The sequence below is a fragment of the Emys orbicularis genome, chromosome 7 (genome assembly GCF_028017835.1).
Source record: "Emys orbicularis isolate rEmyOrb1 chromosome 7, rEmyOrb1.hap1, whole genome shotgun sequence".
Taxonomy (NCBI): Eukaryota; Metazoa; Chordata; order Testudines; family Emydidae; genus Emys; species Emys orbicularis.
Genome location: NC_088689.1, coordinates 115,275,717 through 115,292,482, shown reverse-complemented (window position 1 = coordinate 115,292,482; position 16,766 = coordinate 115,275,717). Strand labels below are relative to the sequence as shown.

Sequence of the window (16,766 nt, the reverse complement as noted above, 5' to 3'; positions counted from 1 at the left end):
ATCCCGAGAGGGCAGTGAGCTGGCTGCACGCTTCCCAGCTGGCGGCGCGAGGGAATTAAACTAAGAGCAGGGGGGGGAGAGGCTGCGGGGTGCGCTGAGCGAGACCTAGCCCAGCCTCGGGAGCCCCCCATCCCTCCTTCGCTGCCTGCCTGCCTGCCTCCAGTTACCTCAGCCCGCATCTCTGCGTAATGACGCGCCGGGAGAGAACGGGAGAGCCAGGATGGGGAGGGTGAGAGCAGGAGGTGGGAAGAGTGGGAGGAGGAGAGCAGCCGAGCGACCATTTAAAGCGATAGCAAACCCTTACCTTTCCCCAGTGCTGTGCCGCTGGAGATCGCAGCAGAGAAGCAGCGGCGGAGAGGGCGGACGGCAGGAGCCGGACCTCCCCATCCCATCCCCTCCCCACCCCACACACCCGAAGGGAATCTCCCCTCCTCTTCCCATGAAGGCGCAGGGGTGCCCCGCTAGCCACGCCAGGACATCTGGCCATCGCCCGAGCAGCGGCAGCACCATGATCCGGCTGGGGAGACTCTTCCATCTCCTGACTTTGATCAAGTTGCCCTGCTGCCTGCTGGAGTTTCTCCTCTCTGCGGTGGCTCACGGGCAGGAGATGTACGCCCCCCACTCCATCCGGATAGAGGGGGACATCACCCTGGGGGGGCTCTTTCCCGTCCACGCCAAGGGACCCACCGGAGTGCCTTGCGGTGACATCAAGAAAGAAAACGGCATCCACCGGCTCGAGGCGATGCTGTACGCGCTGGACCAGATCAACAGCGACCCGGACCTGCTGCCCAACGTGACGCTCGGGGCTCGGATCTTGGACACTTGTTCCAGGGACACCTATGCATTGGAGCAGTCGCTCACTTTTGTCCAGGCGCTGATCCAGAAGGATACCTCCGACGTGAGGTGCACCAATGGGGAACCACCGGTCTTTGTCAAGCCAGAGAAAGTAGTTGGAGTGATTGGGGCATCTGGAAGTTCAGTGTCCATTATGGTAGCGAACATCTTACGGCTTTTCCAGGTAGGGGTTCCAGAGTCATCAGGTTGTTTGGAAGGGGCGGGGGGGGGCTTATTTGGGGTTTGTCATTGAAACGGATGGATTTATTGCTCCCTTCGTCGTGTCTACTCTACTGAGGTTTCCCCACTTGCACAGGGATAGCAGGGGCTCGCAGAGTTGCGATGCAATTTTTACTCTCTCCATTTTCATTTAGGTGTTTTTCATGTAATTCCCCTAAGAATTGTTCCCCTTCTACCCCCTACCTCTCTCTTTTAACAACGCCCCACCCCTCTCTATTCCACCGGGCATGACACTTTCTGGATTTATCGCCCCATTTACAAGAAGCAATCTGTGGAAAAAACAAGGCTGTGATTTAAATGGGTTTGCATTAGAGTGAAATATGGCTCGGCAAACACGCTTGTAAAAGGCAACAGGGGCGCGAGCACAAATGGTTTAAAACATGAAATATTAAAGGTTTTTGATGAGGACACATTTGTGTACCGCAGCTTCCGCCGAACAGCCCCCTCGATTAGTTTAGTATTAGTTACACTGAGCTTACAGTGCACATCGCTGCAACCAAATGTGTGTGTATGAGAGAGAGAGAGAGAGTATGTACATTTTTCATTTGATTTTTTTTTCATTATTTCACTTGCCTTTTAATTTCCACTTTACAGCTGCAGAAGTCGATCTGTGTTTAGACATCTTCATCCATCTAAATGATAAGCCATAGTTTGATCTACTTGAAATGACATTTTTCTCCTCCCAGCTGGCAGTAGATAAACCAGAACTCCAGCTCGGAAATCATCTTGTTCTAAGCGAGATTCAAATATGGGAGGAAATGCAGTAACCCCTCCGGGGGGGGAGGGGGGGAATAAATTGCAGTAACCTACCCCCGAAAAACCCAGCCCTAGCACCTGAAACCCTTAGTCTATTTCAACCTCGGACTCTTTAAAACCCTGTCCAGACACGTAGTTGGGAGGCTGTAGGGACAGCGGCTGCTGGATTGCTTCAGGCTTTAATTCCTCCCTCAAGTGCTAAAGGATGAGTTGAGAAGACGGATTAAAGGATTGGGGTGTGTGTCTTGCTGTAGTGCTTTCTGTTTCTCTCCTCCCCGCTTCATTCATATATATGTCCCCGTTATGTTAGTCCCTGTACTGAAATCCCCCTGCATGGGTCCATGCGCTGCTGTATTTAAGGATTCAAAGAGGCAAGTCTCTCCCCAAGTTTTTCCTTCTACACTCATATCCAGGCAATTGCTTTTCTCCTGCCTCTTTGAAATCACCCCATCTCTGCGGCGAAGTGTGTATGGGGCTGGCGGGGGGGAAGACAGCAAGTGATTTAATTAACCTAAAGCACAGCCTCTGCCAAAGAGTTTGGGAAGGGATCTGGCCCATGGAGCACCTCCATCATTAGGAGCTGCTTTTGGACAGGAGGCTGGATGATCCCCTTCTCTCTGAATGTAAAAGGGTTGGGGAGGCTATCATGAGCTGGGAACGTTCATGGCACTGTGAGCGGCAGGGAGAAAAGCGCAAACCAGAGGTAGGCAGGGAGGGTGGAGCCAAAATGCCAAGTGCAGCACACTATCATTTTTAGTCTAATTTGCAAATTGCCACTGTTCGCCCAGGGTGGGGGAGCCAAACCTCGGGGTGGGGGTTGGGGGAGCTCTCGCCGCGCTGAAAGCGAGGGGCCAGGGCTGCAGGTAGAATAGATGCATCAACTTGTAGCGTGCAAGTTGGCTCACTGAGGCACCTCGCATTGTTTTTTTATACACACACACACACACACACACACACACACACACACACACACACGACACTTGTATGTCTTTTCCACATCCTCCTTCGCCCCTGCGTTTTCCAGGTTCAGCCGTCCGAGAGATCGCATTGTAGGAGTATCGAAATCGGCGTAGAAAGAGGGTGAGGATGGCAGAGAGAGAGAGAGTGTGTGTGGTGGAAGGGAGTGTAATGCAGACAGCCTGGCAAGCGCCCACCTCGCTCAAAGGCTGTGCCCAGCCAGGCAGAGGGAAAGGGGGCGCCCGGGGCTGATGGAAAGTGTAGCTTGCCTCCAACCCGGTGCTGATCGCTCCGTGGTTCAGAACGGTTTCCATCCCCCCCGCGAAAGGGAATAAAAGCGAAGCGAGGAAGGCGCCTTCCTCCGCCTTCAACAAGTTCCAGCGGCTGGCTCGGGTTTCGCTCGCTGGCGCGTCTCGAGATTGCCGGTACATCCCGCAATGGGCGTTGTGTAGGGGGAGGTCGCAGCTCTTCCGTGACAGATGCCTCGGGATTCCAACGGGGAAGCGGGAAGTGCTGCCAGCCCATGGAGTGACAGTGACCCCCCGCCAGATACATCATTACTGGTACCAGGGTTTCTCGCGCCCCAAGCCGAATCCTCCTCACGTTGTTTTTTGCAACAGGCAAGTTTGTTTGTTTTTTCCGGCTACAAACGGGGCAACTTCTAGGGCTGTCATGGCAAATTCACTTTTCTGTTACAAGAACTCACGGGGGCTCCTTTCTTACCATCTGCCTGCCCGTGTCAGGGGCAGTCGTCACCTACAAGACACAAACTGAGCAACTGATCATTGGTGTCCTTGCGCCTCCTTCTCCCCTCCATGGATTGAGAGTTGGATCATTTTCTTTTTGCCACCCCCGGAAGAACATCAAGGAGCAATTTTTAGTTGAGATTCTCCTCTCCAGCCACCACCACCCCCAGCTCAAATATAAAATCCAATTTTGTACCACTTCTTAAATACAGGACAGCGTTAAAGCTGTAGATGCAACAATAGAACGGCCCTTAATAGTAACATCAGACCTGGGCGAAACTGGTCGATCACACAACTGGCAGAAATACAAATAACCCGTGTGTGTGTGAGAGAGAGATACAATTAGATATAGTGGGGGGTTAATGCAGTCAAGGCGTCTTACTGAATTATAACAGAGACTCAGTGAAAAATAAATGATCTCATGCTATATTCGAACTACAAATGTGAAACACTTCATGTGGAGGATGCACATTAGAAAATGCTGAGGTCCTAGTCAAACAGTATTTGCTTTAGGCTCTCACAAGCAACTGTATTAAAATCAACCAGCCTACTTTACATATCATTCCAAAGCAAATCTTGGCACTGTGCTCCTTCTACGTAGTGAACCCATGTCTGTAAGATCTCCGGTATTGTTATGTAACTGAATTTGAATGCATAGTGGTTTGAGCGTTGGCCTGCTAAACCCAGGGTTGTGAGTTCAATCCTTGAGGGGGCCATTTGGGGATTTAGTTGGGGATTGATCCTGCTTTGAGCAGGGGGTTGGACTAGATGATCTCCTGAGGTCCCTTCCAACCCTGATATTCTATGATTCTATCTATGATCTAACTTACTCATACATATTACAAATATTTAGACATGTCCAGAATAACATGATTAAAGCTATCCTTGAATTATAGCATGCTGAAAACAAGAAATTCTAAATATTGCTATGTAATTGTACTGACTACAGATTTTACAGCGTGGTTCCTTATCTGTTTTCTCTCTCTCTCTCAATATTTGTTGCATTTCAGAACATCTCATGTAGAGAGGATAGAATGGAAGATGTATATCTAAAAAGGGGGTTGGAAGAAGGAAAAGAGCTTAAATATGCAAACTAGCATTGGGTGGGGAGAAAGTTTATCTTGGGGGAAACTTGTATATATTCCCCAAGCAGCTTTAGCATGTGCAGCCAGCACGTACTCCACAGATCACCGTAGGTTTCTCCGACCTTGGCAACATTACAGGGGTTATATTTTTAACATGGATGAACGGTTTTTGAACATTTATTTTATGCAGTAGGCACAAACAGGCTTTTCCTCAACATCATGCAGATCAGCTCTTTCTTTCCATCTGTTGAGGCTAGTGCAAAGAAAATATCACTCATTAATGTTTCCATTTCCCTCTCAGTGTCTTAGGGGAGAGTAGAGGATCTTGTATTTCACCCTTTATATTAGAACCATATTCATGCAGCCTATGCACAACTTGGTGCATATCACTAATGATTCCAGTGAGCTACATTGTGTGTGTGTGTGTGTGTGTGTGTTTTCCCCCTCCTGGGAGGAGATTATACATGGAATGAGATGAATAAAGGTTTAGGATTCAGTTTTCTGTACTGTGCGTGGCATCGGCTCTAGAGGTTTGGGAACATCACAAATGATACCATCAGGTCCATCAGCATGGGTAAACAGTGTTTGAATGCTTCTCACTTTTAATTCACCCTTGCAGTTACTGTGGTGGAGGATGCTATTTGGTGAAAAATAATGTGGGTATATACATTGGGCAATTAACTTGCTCATTTTCCTTATGTAATTAATAAGGACCCCTCCTTTCCCCCGCTTGCATACCACTCTACGAGCTTGTTTACCTGATGAGTTATTCTGGAATAGCTGTTCCTGATTTAATCCATGTTAGCATCATGGAGTTAACTAATTTGGAAAAAGGCATTTTTTTATTCCAGAATAAGAGAATCCACACACGCAGTTAATGAATAGTTAATCTACTTAAATTCACCATACCTTATCCTGCATTAACTTTCATGTGTAGACAACAGTTCATCTATCACTGATTTACACCATCATTAGAACCATAGTATGAATGATCTGGATATCTTATGTTTAGAATACTATGAGCTGTGTTCTTATTCCAGATCCAAGCATAGATCCCCCAGAAGTCTAAAAGCAGCTCAAATCCAGAGTATGAACATATTGGGCTAATATGCTCATTCTGATGAAGGGAAGCTCTCGCAGGGGGCAGAGAGAGGGATGCACTAGTCAAAATTGGGTCACTATACTCCCTTTGAATCATGCATTGAGATGGATCGTAGTCAGGCACAGGGAATAAAGGCAGTATATGTCCCATAAGACCACATCCTTCTATGATTTCTCATGCCAAATTCCGAGTGAAGTTTTGAGAGATGCAATCAGTTGCTGTCACACAAACGTAGCCATTAAAGGAGGATGGATTTGTTGTTAAGGCACTGGACTGGAATTTAGGAGATCTGGGTTAATTTGCTGGCTTGCCACAGACTTCCTGGATGACCTTGGGTTAGGGCAAAATGTTCAAAAGTGCTGAAGTCCCATTTTCAAAAGTGACTTAGAAACAGAGAAGTCTAAGATTCATTCAAAGTCAGTATGTCTTAAGAGCCTAAGTGCCTAAGTCACTTTTTGAAAATGGGATACTGGCTCCTAAATCGCTTAGGCACTTTCGAAGATGTTAGTCTCTGCACTTTGGATTTCCTCTGTCCAGTGAATACACAGAAAGAAAGGAAGTATTTTATAATGGCTTTTTATATTGTACTTTTTTGGGGGTAGGTACTGTCTCTTACTGTGTGACTGTCCCTGGCACAATGGGTCCCTTCTCTTTGGTAGGGACAGTAAACATTAATATAGTATAAGAATTTAGTAAACTTTGGACAATAATTGAATGGGTATACCTGATGCAGGGAATGTAAATATAAGTGCATATGTTAAATATGTCATATTGATTTTGGACTAAAATTCTGTTAGGAAATGCCAATAAAGATTATGGCAATTGTAAACTAAACTTCCAGTTTAAAAATAAGAGGATCAGTTTGGAAAGCGGTTTTGAAATGCATCATGGATTTCAAAACAGTGTTTTTATTTACATTGCTAATGTTGCATTACAACACTACTATTAGCCCTAATGGTACAAGGTAATATAATTTATTTTATTATGAATGTAGTGTCCATGAAAGTCAGTAACTATGTTGAAAAAATTACTAAATACGTTATCCATTTTACATATTTAGTGAATGAAATTATGTAGCATGGGGAAATCAACACTTTCTTTAAAGCACATTGTAAAACTAACTTCCCTTAGAATCCACAAACATACAGTACTTAAAATTTTGAACTAAATTATTGCCTTAGCTTCTGTCTTCAGCAAGTATAATTCCTGGTCAATAGACAGTTATCTTTATCTAAATATTGTCTTTCCTTACCAATGTTAATTCTTTTGGAAATGTTCATCTAAAAGGGGGAGACTTTCAAAATCACTAAGGGATTTAGGAGCACAATCTTTTTGAAAATCAGTGAGACTTGTGCCCCTAAGTCCCTTTTGAATATATTCCATTTCTGTAAACACTTCAGTGCTCTGTAAGAGAGACCAATGTTGTAATGCTTACCATTTGGATCTATACACGGACAAAAGAAAGCATTAACAGGATTGTGGGAAAGGAAAGCTATAACAGGATTAGGAATGCATCTCAACTGGAACACTAAGGTGAGAGTGGGTACGGCAGGAAGGGTAGTTTAACTTATTAGTTTTTTCTTTTTCTTTTTGAAGTAAAAGTATTAAGCATCAGCATAACTTGTCATACAGTGCCTGAATCCAAGCCTCTTAAAGTCAATAGAAGTCTTTCCAATGGAGTTTGGATCAGGCCTATGGCAACTTCCACAGTGTCTGTCCCTCTTCTGCTCTTTCTCCTTCGTCTAACTACTGCTTCGTGTTATTATTACTGGTTTCAGAATTGTGGATGGTAAGTTCAGAGAGATCCATCAAAAATGGAAGAGAGAAATCTAAACGCAACTTACTCCTTGGAAAACTGGCAGTGGCTCTGCATGAACGAGGTATGGTTGGAGGCTCTGCAGCTTTTGGGTGGAAGAACCACTCTGTTCATTATGAGCTCTTGGCCTGTGCGGTGTAATGGTGGCCCAGTCAGGGAGTTCCTATTGTATGTTTGCTGCCCCCTCCTGAACAGGTGGGAAAAGCGTGGTATAATGGCTCCTTTAGGAGTTCTGGGGATTAAGTGGAAGGGACTGGCCCTTTGAAGAACATGCTAATCTTCCAGACAATTTCCCCTCAGATATTAGAGCATCTGTGTGGTTTGGAAAGATGATTCTAATGTTCGTTTTAAGTTAGATTGTATAGTGCCTGTTTAATGTGCTTTCACAAAGCCCCTTCCACCTATTGCTGAAGTATTTAGAACGTCACAAATTGAAACTGAGTTTTCCTTCATGTCTTTGCCTTTCTCATCGTTTCCAGAGGGAAAACATGATAATGGTCCACAGACTTTGATCCTGAAATCAGATCTGCACAGGGAGCCCTGCATGCATGCAGAGTCCCATCTGATTGGATTGGAGTTAACAATACAAATAATATACCAAATTACTAATTTGAATGAATCTACTGGATTATGCATTCTGCAGGGCAGGGACTGAGTCATCCTCTGACTGGAAAGTACCTAGCCTATTTTTAATCAAGATTTTTTGGGAATCCGATCAGAAGTCTTTCCAGACATTTTTGTAAATGAGAAAATTCAATAATTTCAAAACTACTTCAAAAAAGTTTTTTGACAAAACCATGAAAATATTATAGTTTTAAAGCTTGTGAAATGGAAACAAATTCAATGTCTTGCCATTTTTCACCAAATGGTTTTCTCATTTTTCAACAAGCTATGTTTACCATCTTAAGTGCTTTTCCTTGTTTTTTTACTGTTCTACCTAAATAATTTTAACAAGGTGAGGTAATAAACATATTTTACTCTATTACTGTTTACTCCATTTTGCTAGGTGCTTTACAGATGTAAAGTAAAAGACAATCCTTGCCCCCAAAGAGTTGGCAATCTTAGATACCAAGTTTCCGGTGGATGAAATTAACAGATGGGACAGAGTTTAGGGTCAGAGTAACATGAACATATTTTTTCATAAACTAGCTGTGTGCAATATTTTGGAGCTAAAGCTTATTTTGTTGTTAATGGAGTCAAAGAAGAACATCAGTAGCAGTAGTTTCAGCTAGCCACCAGCATAGCGGTTGTCAGCTGACAGCTGTCTGTAGACTTCATGGAACAAACAAGTCTTAAGAAGGGATTTGGGGGAAGATATGGTAGTGGCCTTAGAGGATTTTTTTCAGGGGGGACCTTGCATGCACAAGGGGTGGAATGGAAGAAAGATGATGGTGCTTGCAGGAGACAAGGTCAAGCAGTTGATTATGACTGACATCATTGGCAGACTCAGGGCATCCATTGTTGATGGAGATGTGGGAATTAGAAGGTTCCTACAGTGAAAATATATATTCAGCAAACAAAATTGTGCAATTTCTTCACTTCAAAGAATACATTAGTAAAGTGACCAATTTGAAATGACATGTAGACAGGAGTCATTTTAAAACATTAATTTTCATAAAGAATATTCACATTTTGAGCCCCACAATGCCAACAGTATAAAACTACATAACACATTTCATATTTTATCCTAGGATATCAGTTTTGCCTGAAGGCATTAAAACCTTCTAACACAATACATTGAATCATATCAGATGCCACTATTTCTATTTATAGTATATGCAAATTAATCTCAACCAGTGACAATATAGAGTGTCCCAGGGATAGGAATATGATGAATTTGATCATAATATTGGAAGATCTGAAGCATGTAATTAGAGCAATTTGAATAGCAAGGTATCCAATAAATTCAGAGTAATAGGGCAGAGGGTGGGCATTCTGAGAAAAGTAGAATTTTGTGAGGAGAATCATACTTGTTTCATAATGACAGATTCTGCTCTCAGTTACATCAGTGTAAATCTGGACTGATTCCACTGAAGACAACAGTTACTCTGGATTTTCACCAGTGTAACGGGGGAGGGGGGAAGACGTAGCATCACATAGGCCCTAATCCTGCAAAGACTTACTCACATGCTTGACTTTAGGCATGAGTTAGTCCCATTCAGTTCTGTGAGACTACTCATTTGCATAGCGTTAAGCAGGTGAGTAAGGCTTTTCAGGATCAGAGCCTTATGCGGAATTGTGAACACACTTCACTCAAAACTCTGGCCCCTCCATGCCAGGTAAAGGGGGTGGAACAGCATAAAGGGGCTCTGAAAGTCCTGGTTCCAGCCGAGCAAGGATCCGCCAGTGCAGGAGCTATGAAAGGCAGCCATATAGACTGTCCTCTGAAGACCTCCTTGCAAGTCCTGGCACAGGGGACTAGGAGGCGGGGAGGAAAGTGTCAAGGACACTCACAACCAGTGCTGTGGAGGTCCTGAGGAGCCTGAGAAAGCTGCTGTAATTTAGCTCTTCAGTGATATCTAAATTATGACTGGGGCCAGCCCCTGGAGCAGTTTAGCATGTGGAAGGTGCAAACGTGACTTAGTCTCTCCTTGCTCTGGGTTGCATGTCACCTGTTGGGCATCTTAGAGACCCAGCACAGAAGCTCTCCCATAAATCTTAGTTGTGTGGAGCAACTCTCTCTATTAAAATGCCATTCTTTTCGTCCACACAACTGTGCTCACATCTTGCAGCTACTAGCAGGAAGGTCTTTTGTTCTGAAAGAGATAGGGAGAAAAGGTGACTTTGTGGCTGAACTGGTGCTGGAATAAGATTCATACAGACTGTGATTTCAAAAATAACAGGCTTGGGTTAGAAGTTCCTCTTCTCTGAAACCCCTTCTGCTCACAGACAGGCCTTTAATTTCTACTACAGTTCTGAGTCTCAGTGAAGTAATGCAGAATCTTTGCACAGATGGCTTTGCACAGCTGAAGTTCGCTGAGGCTGGGCTTCCATGACCTATTTTATTTTGTAACTCAGGGACTATTGAGCATGTTAGCACTTGTGTGAGGTTGTGATGTCCAAGGCTCGTGAGTGTTATGCTTTATAATTACAGAACCCGACAGACACCAATGCACATGTGTACTGTGATCTAACACTAGCTTGTGTGTGCGCATCCTTGGTATGTGTGTTGGACTGGGAGGAATTTGCTTCCTAAAACTAGGCTGTTAAAGAACAGTAGAGAGGTCATAGATTTTTGGAGCCATATCTCAATTCTTCAGAGGGTAAGCACTTCATTTGATATCTTGATGTTTAATGTTAAATTTTTAAATAGACTCTAACTGCAGCAGCAGTGCTACCAGACTCTTCTCTAACATAGTTTAGCTTATATTTTCACTATTGATACTTTTGCTGTGTCATTTTCAGGTCACTAAGACAAGAATTAGCATATTATATTAAGGCATGTGTTGCAAAGGGAGTATTTAGTGACTTTCTGGATGAAGGGGCTTTACAAGCAAAAGTCTTCAGAGTATTTTAAAATGAATACTTAATTATGCAAAAAAAAAAAACATGCTCTTCTAATGCTCTTACTGAAAGATTGCCTTTCTCCTTGTGTTGTGATCATCTGAGGCACTTGAACTAACAGGTTTCTGATTTAAATGGGAAGGGAGCTGTGGCTTTAGCAGGAGACACTTGGTTCTGAAACTCATTCCCCTGCTTGCTCTGGCAGATAAAATCTCTTACCATTTAGGGCACACAGCAAGGGCTAAGTATTCTCCAAGGGTAGAGTGAGTGGGTGGGCAGATTGTTTTGGGAGTTAGAAAGGTATTTCTGTTTATATCTAGCTACACTTAAGCTGTTGGAAAATGCATCCTTGTGGCTATAAAGACAAGATGGGCAATCTATTTTATTTTGCCAACAGAAGTTGGTGAGAGACCAGCTTTCAAGCTTACAGAGAGCCCTTCTTGAGGTCTGGGAAATGTACTCAGTGTCATAGCTAAATGCAACGTGGAACGGATTGTTTGGCATAAGTAGTTAACACACATTTCAGGGAATTGTTCAAAGTGAAGTGGCCTGTTACCTCCTGCTCCTGTCGGGGCGGGGGGGGGGGGGGGGAAGAGTAGGAAGAAGATGCCGGGGTGGTCAATGGTTTATAGATCGCTGTAACAAGCCGTAAATCCAGTTTCTTTATTCAGTCCATGAATTTGTCATTTTAGCAGAGTTATGAATCTAAGCTCCCAGACTCAAGTTATGCAAGTTTCCTTTGAGGACTGAGAGGTCGGATATAGAGTGATTGCTTTGTGAGAAGAGTTTGCTCTCAGATAATATGGTTGTGATAGGCATGTGTAGAACCCATGGATTACAAAATGTGTGTTGGGGTGGGGGGTGTTGATCATCATAGCAGTAGAGAGATCTCTACAGGTTTGGCATCTGTTTTGGTGGGGTCTGGTGCCTCTTTGAGTTGGTGGTCTTGATATGCGGAGAGCTTTCTGATGCGCTCATGAGAGGTTACAGAGGTTAGAGGGTTGTTTGAAGGCCTCATCCAACTTATTTCTCGTATCCTGGGACCAACAGTGCATGCTAGTGTTGTTTTTTTGTTTTTGTTTTTTTTAAACAAATTGAAGAAAATTCGAGCCAGCAGCCTTATAAAAAAAGCAGCCAGTTGCGAACTGAGTGAGTGGCCAACAGAGAACAGGCAAACAGAGGGAGTTCGCCTGGGGGGAATTTCCACAGTTTTTTGCCTTTCAGGCTTCTGTGAGCAGAAAATGCAACATCTGAAGAGGCTCTTAGAAGGAAGATAATATGGATAGTGAGCGATCGGCTGTTGTGACCTGCTTTGAGCAGGGGGTTGGACTAGATGACCTCCTGAGGTCCCTTCCAACCCTGATATTCTATGATTCTATGATTCTATGTTGACTGTTCCTGATCACGTTCCTCTCCTCCACTGCTTCAACATGGATTCCTTGAGCACCTGCTCCATGATTTTTCCAGGGACTGAGGTGAGGCTGCCCAGTCTGTAGTTCACTGGATTCTCCTTCTTCCCTTTTTTAAAGATGGGCACTTTATTTGCCTTTTTCCAATTGTCCGGAACCTCCCCCGATCACCAGAAGTTTTCAAAGATAATGGCCAATGGCTCTGCAATCACATCAGCCAACTCCCTCAGCACCCTGGGATGCATTAGATCTAGACCCATGGACTTGTGTATGTCCAGCTTTTCTAAATAGTCCCGAACCACTTCTTTCTCCACAGAGGGCTGGTCACCTCCTCCCCATACTGTGCTGCCCAGTGCAGTAGTCTGGGAGCTGACCTTTTTCGTGAAGTACATTAGCTTTGAGTACATTAGCTTTTTCCACATCCTCTGTCACTAGGTTGCCTCCCCCATACAGTAAAGGGCCCACACTTTCCTTGACCACTTTCTTGTTGCTAACATACTTGAAGAAACCCTTCTTGTTACTCTTAACATCCCTTGCTAGCTGCAATGCCAAGTGTGATTTTGCCTTCCTGATTTCACTCCTGCATGCTCGAGAAATATTTTTATACTCCTCCCTGGTCATTTGTCCAATATTCCACTTCTTGTAAACTTCCTTCTTCACAAACAAGGTCAGCTCCCAGACTGCTGTACCGGGCAGCACAGTATGGGGAGGAGGTGACCAGCCCTCTGTGGAGAAAGAAGTGGTTCGGGACTATTTAGAAAAACTGGACGAGCACAAGTCCATGGGGCTGGATGCACTGCATCCGAGGGTGCTAAAGCAGTTGGCGGATGTGATTGCAGAGCCATTGGCCATTATATTTGAAAACTCATGGCGGCCAGGGGAGGTCCCGGATGACTGGAAAAAGGCTAATGTAGTGCCCATCTTTAAAAAAGGGAAGAAGGAGGATCCAGGGACCTACAGGCGAGTCAGCCTCACCTCAGTCCCTGGAAAAGTCATGGAGCAGGTCCTTAAGGAATCAATTCTCAAGCACTTAGAGGAGAGGAAAAGGACCAGGAACAATCAGCCTGGATTCACCAAGGGCAAGTAATTCCTGACTAATTGCATTCTATGAGGAGATAACTGTCTCTGTGGATGAGGGGAAAGCAGTGGACGTGTTATTCCTTGACTTTAGCAAAGCTTTTGATACGGTCTCCCACAGTATTATTGCCAACAAGTTAAAGAAGTATGGATTGGATGAATGGACTATAAGGTGGATAGAAAGCTGGCTAGGTCATCGGGGCTCAACTGGTAGTGATCAATGGCTCAATGTCTAATTGGCATTTGGTATCAAGGAGAGTGCCCCAGAGGTCGGTTCTGAGGCTGGTTTTGTTCAACATCTTCATTAATGATCTGGATGATGGGATGGATTGCACCCTCAGCAAGTTTGCGGATGACACTAAACTGGGGGGAGAGGTAGATACGCTGGAGGGTAGGGTTAGAGTCCAGAGTCCCCTAGACAAATTGGAGGATTGGGCCAAAAGAAATCGGATAAGGTTCAACAAGGACAAGTGCAGAGTCCTGCACTTAGGACGGAAGAATCCCATGCACTGCTACAGGCTGGGGACCGACTGGCTAAGCAGCAGTTCTGCAGAAAAGGACCTGGGGATTACAGTGGATGAGAAGTTGGATGAGAGTCAGCAGTGTGCCCTTGTTGCCAAGAAGGCTAACGGCATATTGGGCTGCATTAGTAGGAGCATTGCCAGCAGATCGAGCAAAGTGATTATTCCCCTCTATTCGGCACTGGTGAGGCCAGATCTGGAGTATTGCGTCCAGTTTTGGGCCCCCCACTACAGAAAGGATATGGACAACTTGGAGAGAGTCAAACGGAGGGCAACGAATATGATTAGGGGGCTGGGGCACATGACTTACGAGGAGAGGCTGAGAGAACTGGGCTTATTTAGTATGAAGAAGAGAAGAGTGAGGGGGGATTTGATAGCAGCCTTCAACTACCTGAAAGGGGATTCCAAAGAGGATGGAGCTAGGCTGTTCTCAGTAATGTCAGATGACAAAACCAGAAGCAATGGTCTCAAGTTGCAGTGGGGGAGGTCTAGGTTGGATATTAGGAAAAACTAGTTCATTAGGAGGGTGGTGAAACACTAGAATGGGTTACCTAGGGAGGTGGTGGAATCTCCATCCTTAGAGGTTTTTAAGGCTGGGCTTCACAAAGCTGTGGCTGGGATGATTTAGCTGGGGTTGGCCCTGCTTTGAGCAGGGGGTTGGACTAGATGACCTCCTGAGTTCTTTTACAACCCTAATCTTCTATGATAAATGAAAAATATATAGAACAAGTGAAGTGAAATAAATAAAATGATATAGTAACATGGTAAGTTGACGTGTTTTAATGGCTAGTTCAAGAATAGCACTAACAAGGTCACTCATAGAAATAAGGCTGGGGAGCTGGGAAGGACCCCTCCCCAATTCTCTGAATGTGGAGGGGAGAATAGAGTCTGTAAGTCCCCCGTTGGCATGTCGACAAGGATGGAATGGACAGGAGGTTGGCTATAGTTCTGTTTTCCCAATATACCAATTGGCCGAGTTGGGCCAGCACAAGGTGAGAAGTAAATTTGTGTTCTGTGAAGGGTGTGTCAACTTACTCTTGCCCCGGGGAACAAAGATGCAGGGCGGGTGTGTTTCAGAATCACAATTCCTTCCAGGACTTCTGTGACGGTGCAGCTGCACATCATCCCTTACACAGGGATAAATATGTATGGGCATATCATATACATGTTACATACATAACATTATATACAAATCTATAGCTATATAGAGAGAAATCTATGTTTTTATGTAGTACTTTTTTATTTCGAAGTAGTTTACGTACTATAAAAAGCACCATTGGATCTTTCTTCACAAATGGTCAGAACCTCAGTTTTACATTGGGTCTGGAAGATGCCATGTAATGTTATCACTGTTCTGTAGCATTGATTTCATGCTGACCTGGAGTACGGCTGCACTGCAGCTGTAATATCCAGCGTGGGCAGACATATGTTCATTACCTCTGACTGAGCTAGTTCACTAAAAATAAAAGTGTACCCATGGTGGCGTGTGTCAAGGGATGGGCTAACTGCTGTGAATATAATCCCATCTGTGACCTGGGTAGGTACTTGGGTGGCTAACCCATCCCAACTGTGGCTACACTTCTATTTCTAATGTGCTAGCTAGATCAAAGCTAGTGATCTTATGTCTTCCCGAGCAGGAAATTACACCTCCAGTATATATGCAGATGTTCCTTTGGAGAGAAGTGTGCAATTCATGAGAGTTCTTTGACACCTCTTTTGCACCTGAGAACTGTCAGTATGACTGCACATAGGAACCATAGCACTAGCTTTAAAATATTGTTCCTCTGATGTGTTCAGATTGGTCTCTTAGACTTAAGATGAGTAAAACAAATCAGTCTGTTTTGAGTTGTATTCTAGTTCTGTTCTACTATATGATTATTTCATTTCTCCCCTCCTCCCCCATTAAAATAAATTTCTGATGAACTAAGGTAGATTTTATAATCTGTCTAAAAACAGCTTCACTCTAATTTTAAGTCAAGACCATTGGGAAGATACATATCAGTGCAGTATCTAAATTCAAAAGTCAGCTGCTGGCTCATTGGTTTACTGATTCCGGAGATGGCGATGTGTGTGTGTGCGTGTGTCTTTCTCTGTAGACGTTATATCAGGCCTCAGAAGAGCCAAAAAATTGAGAGAAGGCTGAGACTGACATCAGGTACCCATTAAAAGGTGGAGCTGGTGCCAAATGGCTTGGAAATGTGGAGAAATTTACAGTGATCACACTCATTTGTTACTCTGTACAAATTACCTCACTGTATTGAGCAAGGGAGCACTTTGCCACAGAGAATATATACAAATGGCAATGCAGCCATAAAATAGAAGTGATCCTCATGACTGAAACATAGCCACTGGTTATAAAGTAACGAGAAGAAGTTTGTAAAATGCTGGTGTGAGAAGTTCTCTGTCACTGTATTAAAAGGTATCACCAGACGAATGCTGCTTTCTTGAACTGGTAGGATAAGAGTGCTTAAAGTGAGTCCTCTCATTTTTGGCCAAATCTTAAAGAATAGGTTTTAAGAGGTTTTTTTTATAGATTCACACATGCTGGCTTTTCAGCTGTGGGTTTAACACCAGCTGGCAGCTGATAAATGCCCATTTGATCAAAAACCTTAAACTGAAGTCGAACTGAAAAATTACTAAGCCACTGTGGTCCAAGTTCTGCTCTCAGTAATGGTGACAAATCTATATTCACCGCTAATTTCATCAGAGGGAGTCCACT

At 44.2% G+C, this 16,766-nt stretch overlaps 1 protein-coding gene across 1 annotated transcript in view; it reads left to right on the top strand.

The window, feature by feature from the left end:
• Positions 1 to 220: 220 nt before the first annotated feature.
• GRM7 (glutamate metabotropic receptor 7) overlaps positions 221 to 16,766 on the top strand; it is a 513,989-nt gene continuing 497,443 nt past the window's right edge. The window contains exon 1 of the mRNA XM_065407326.1: positions 221 to 1,018. Coding sequence (XP_065263398.1) covers positions 221 to 1,018 — 798 coding nt within the window. The remainder of the gene's footprint in view (positions 1,019 to 16,766) is intronic.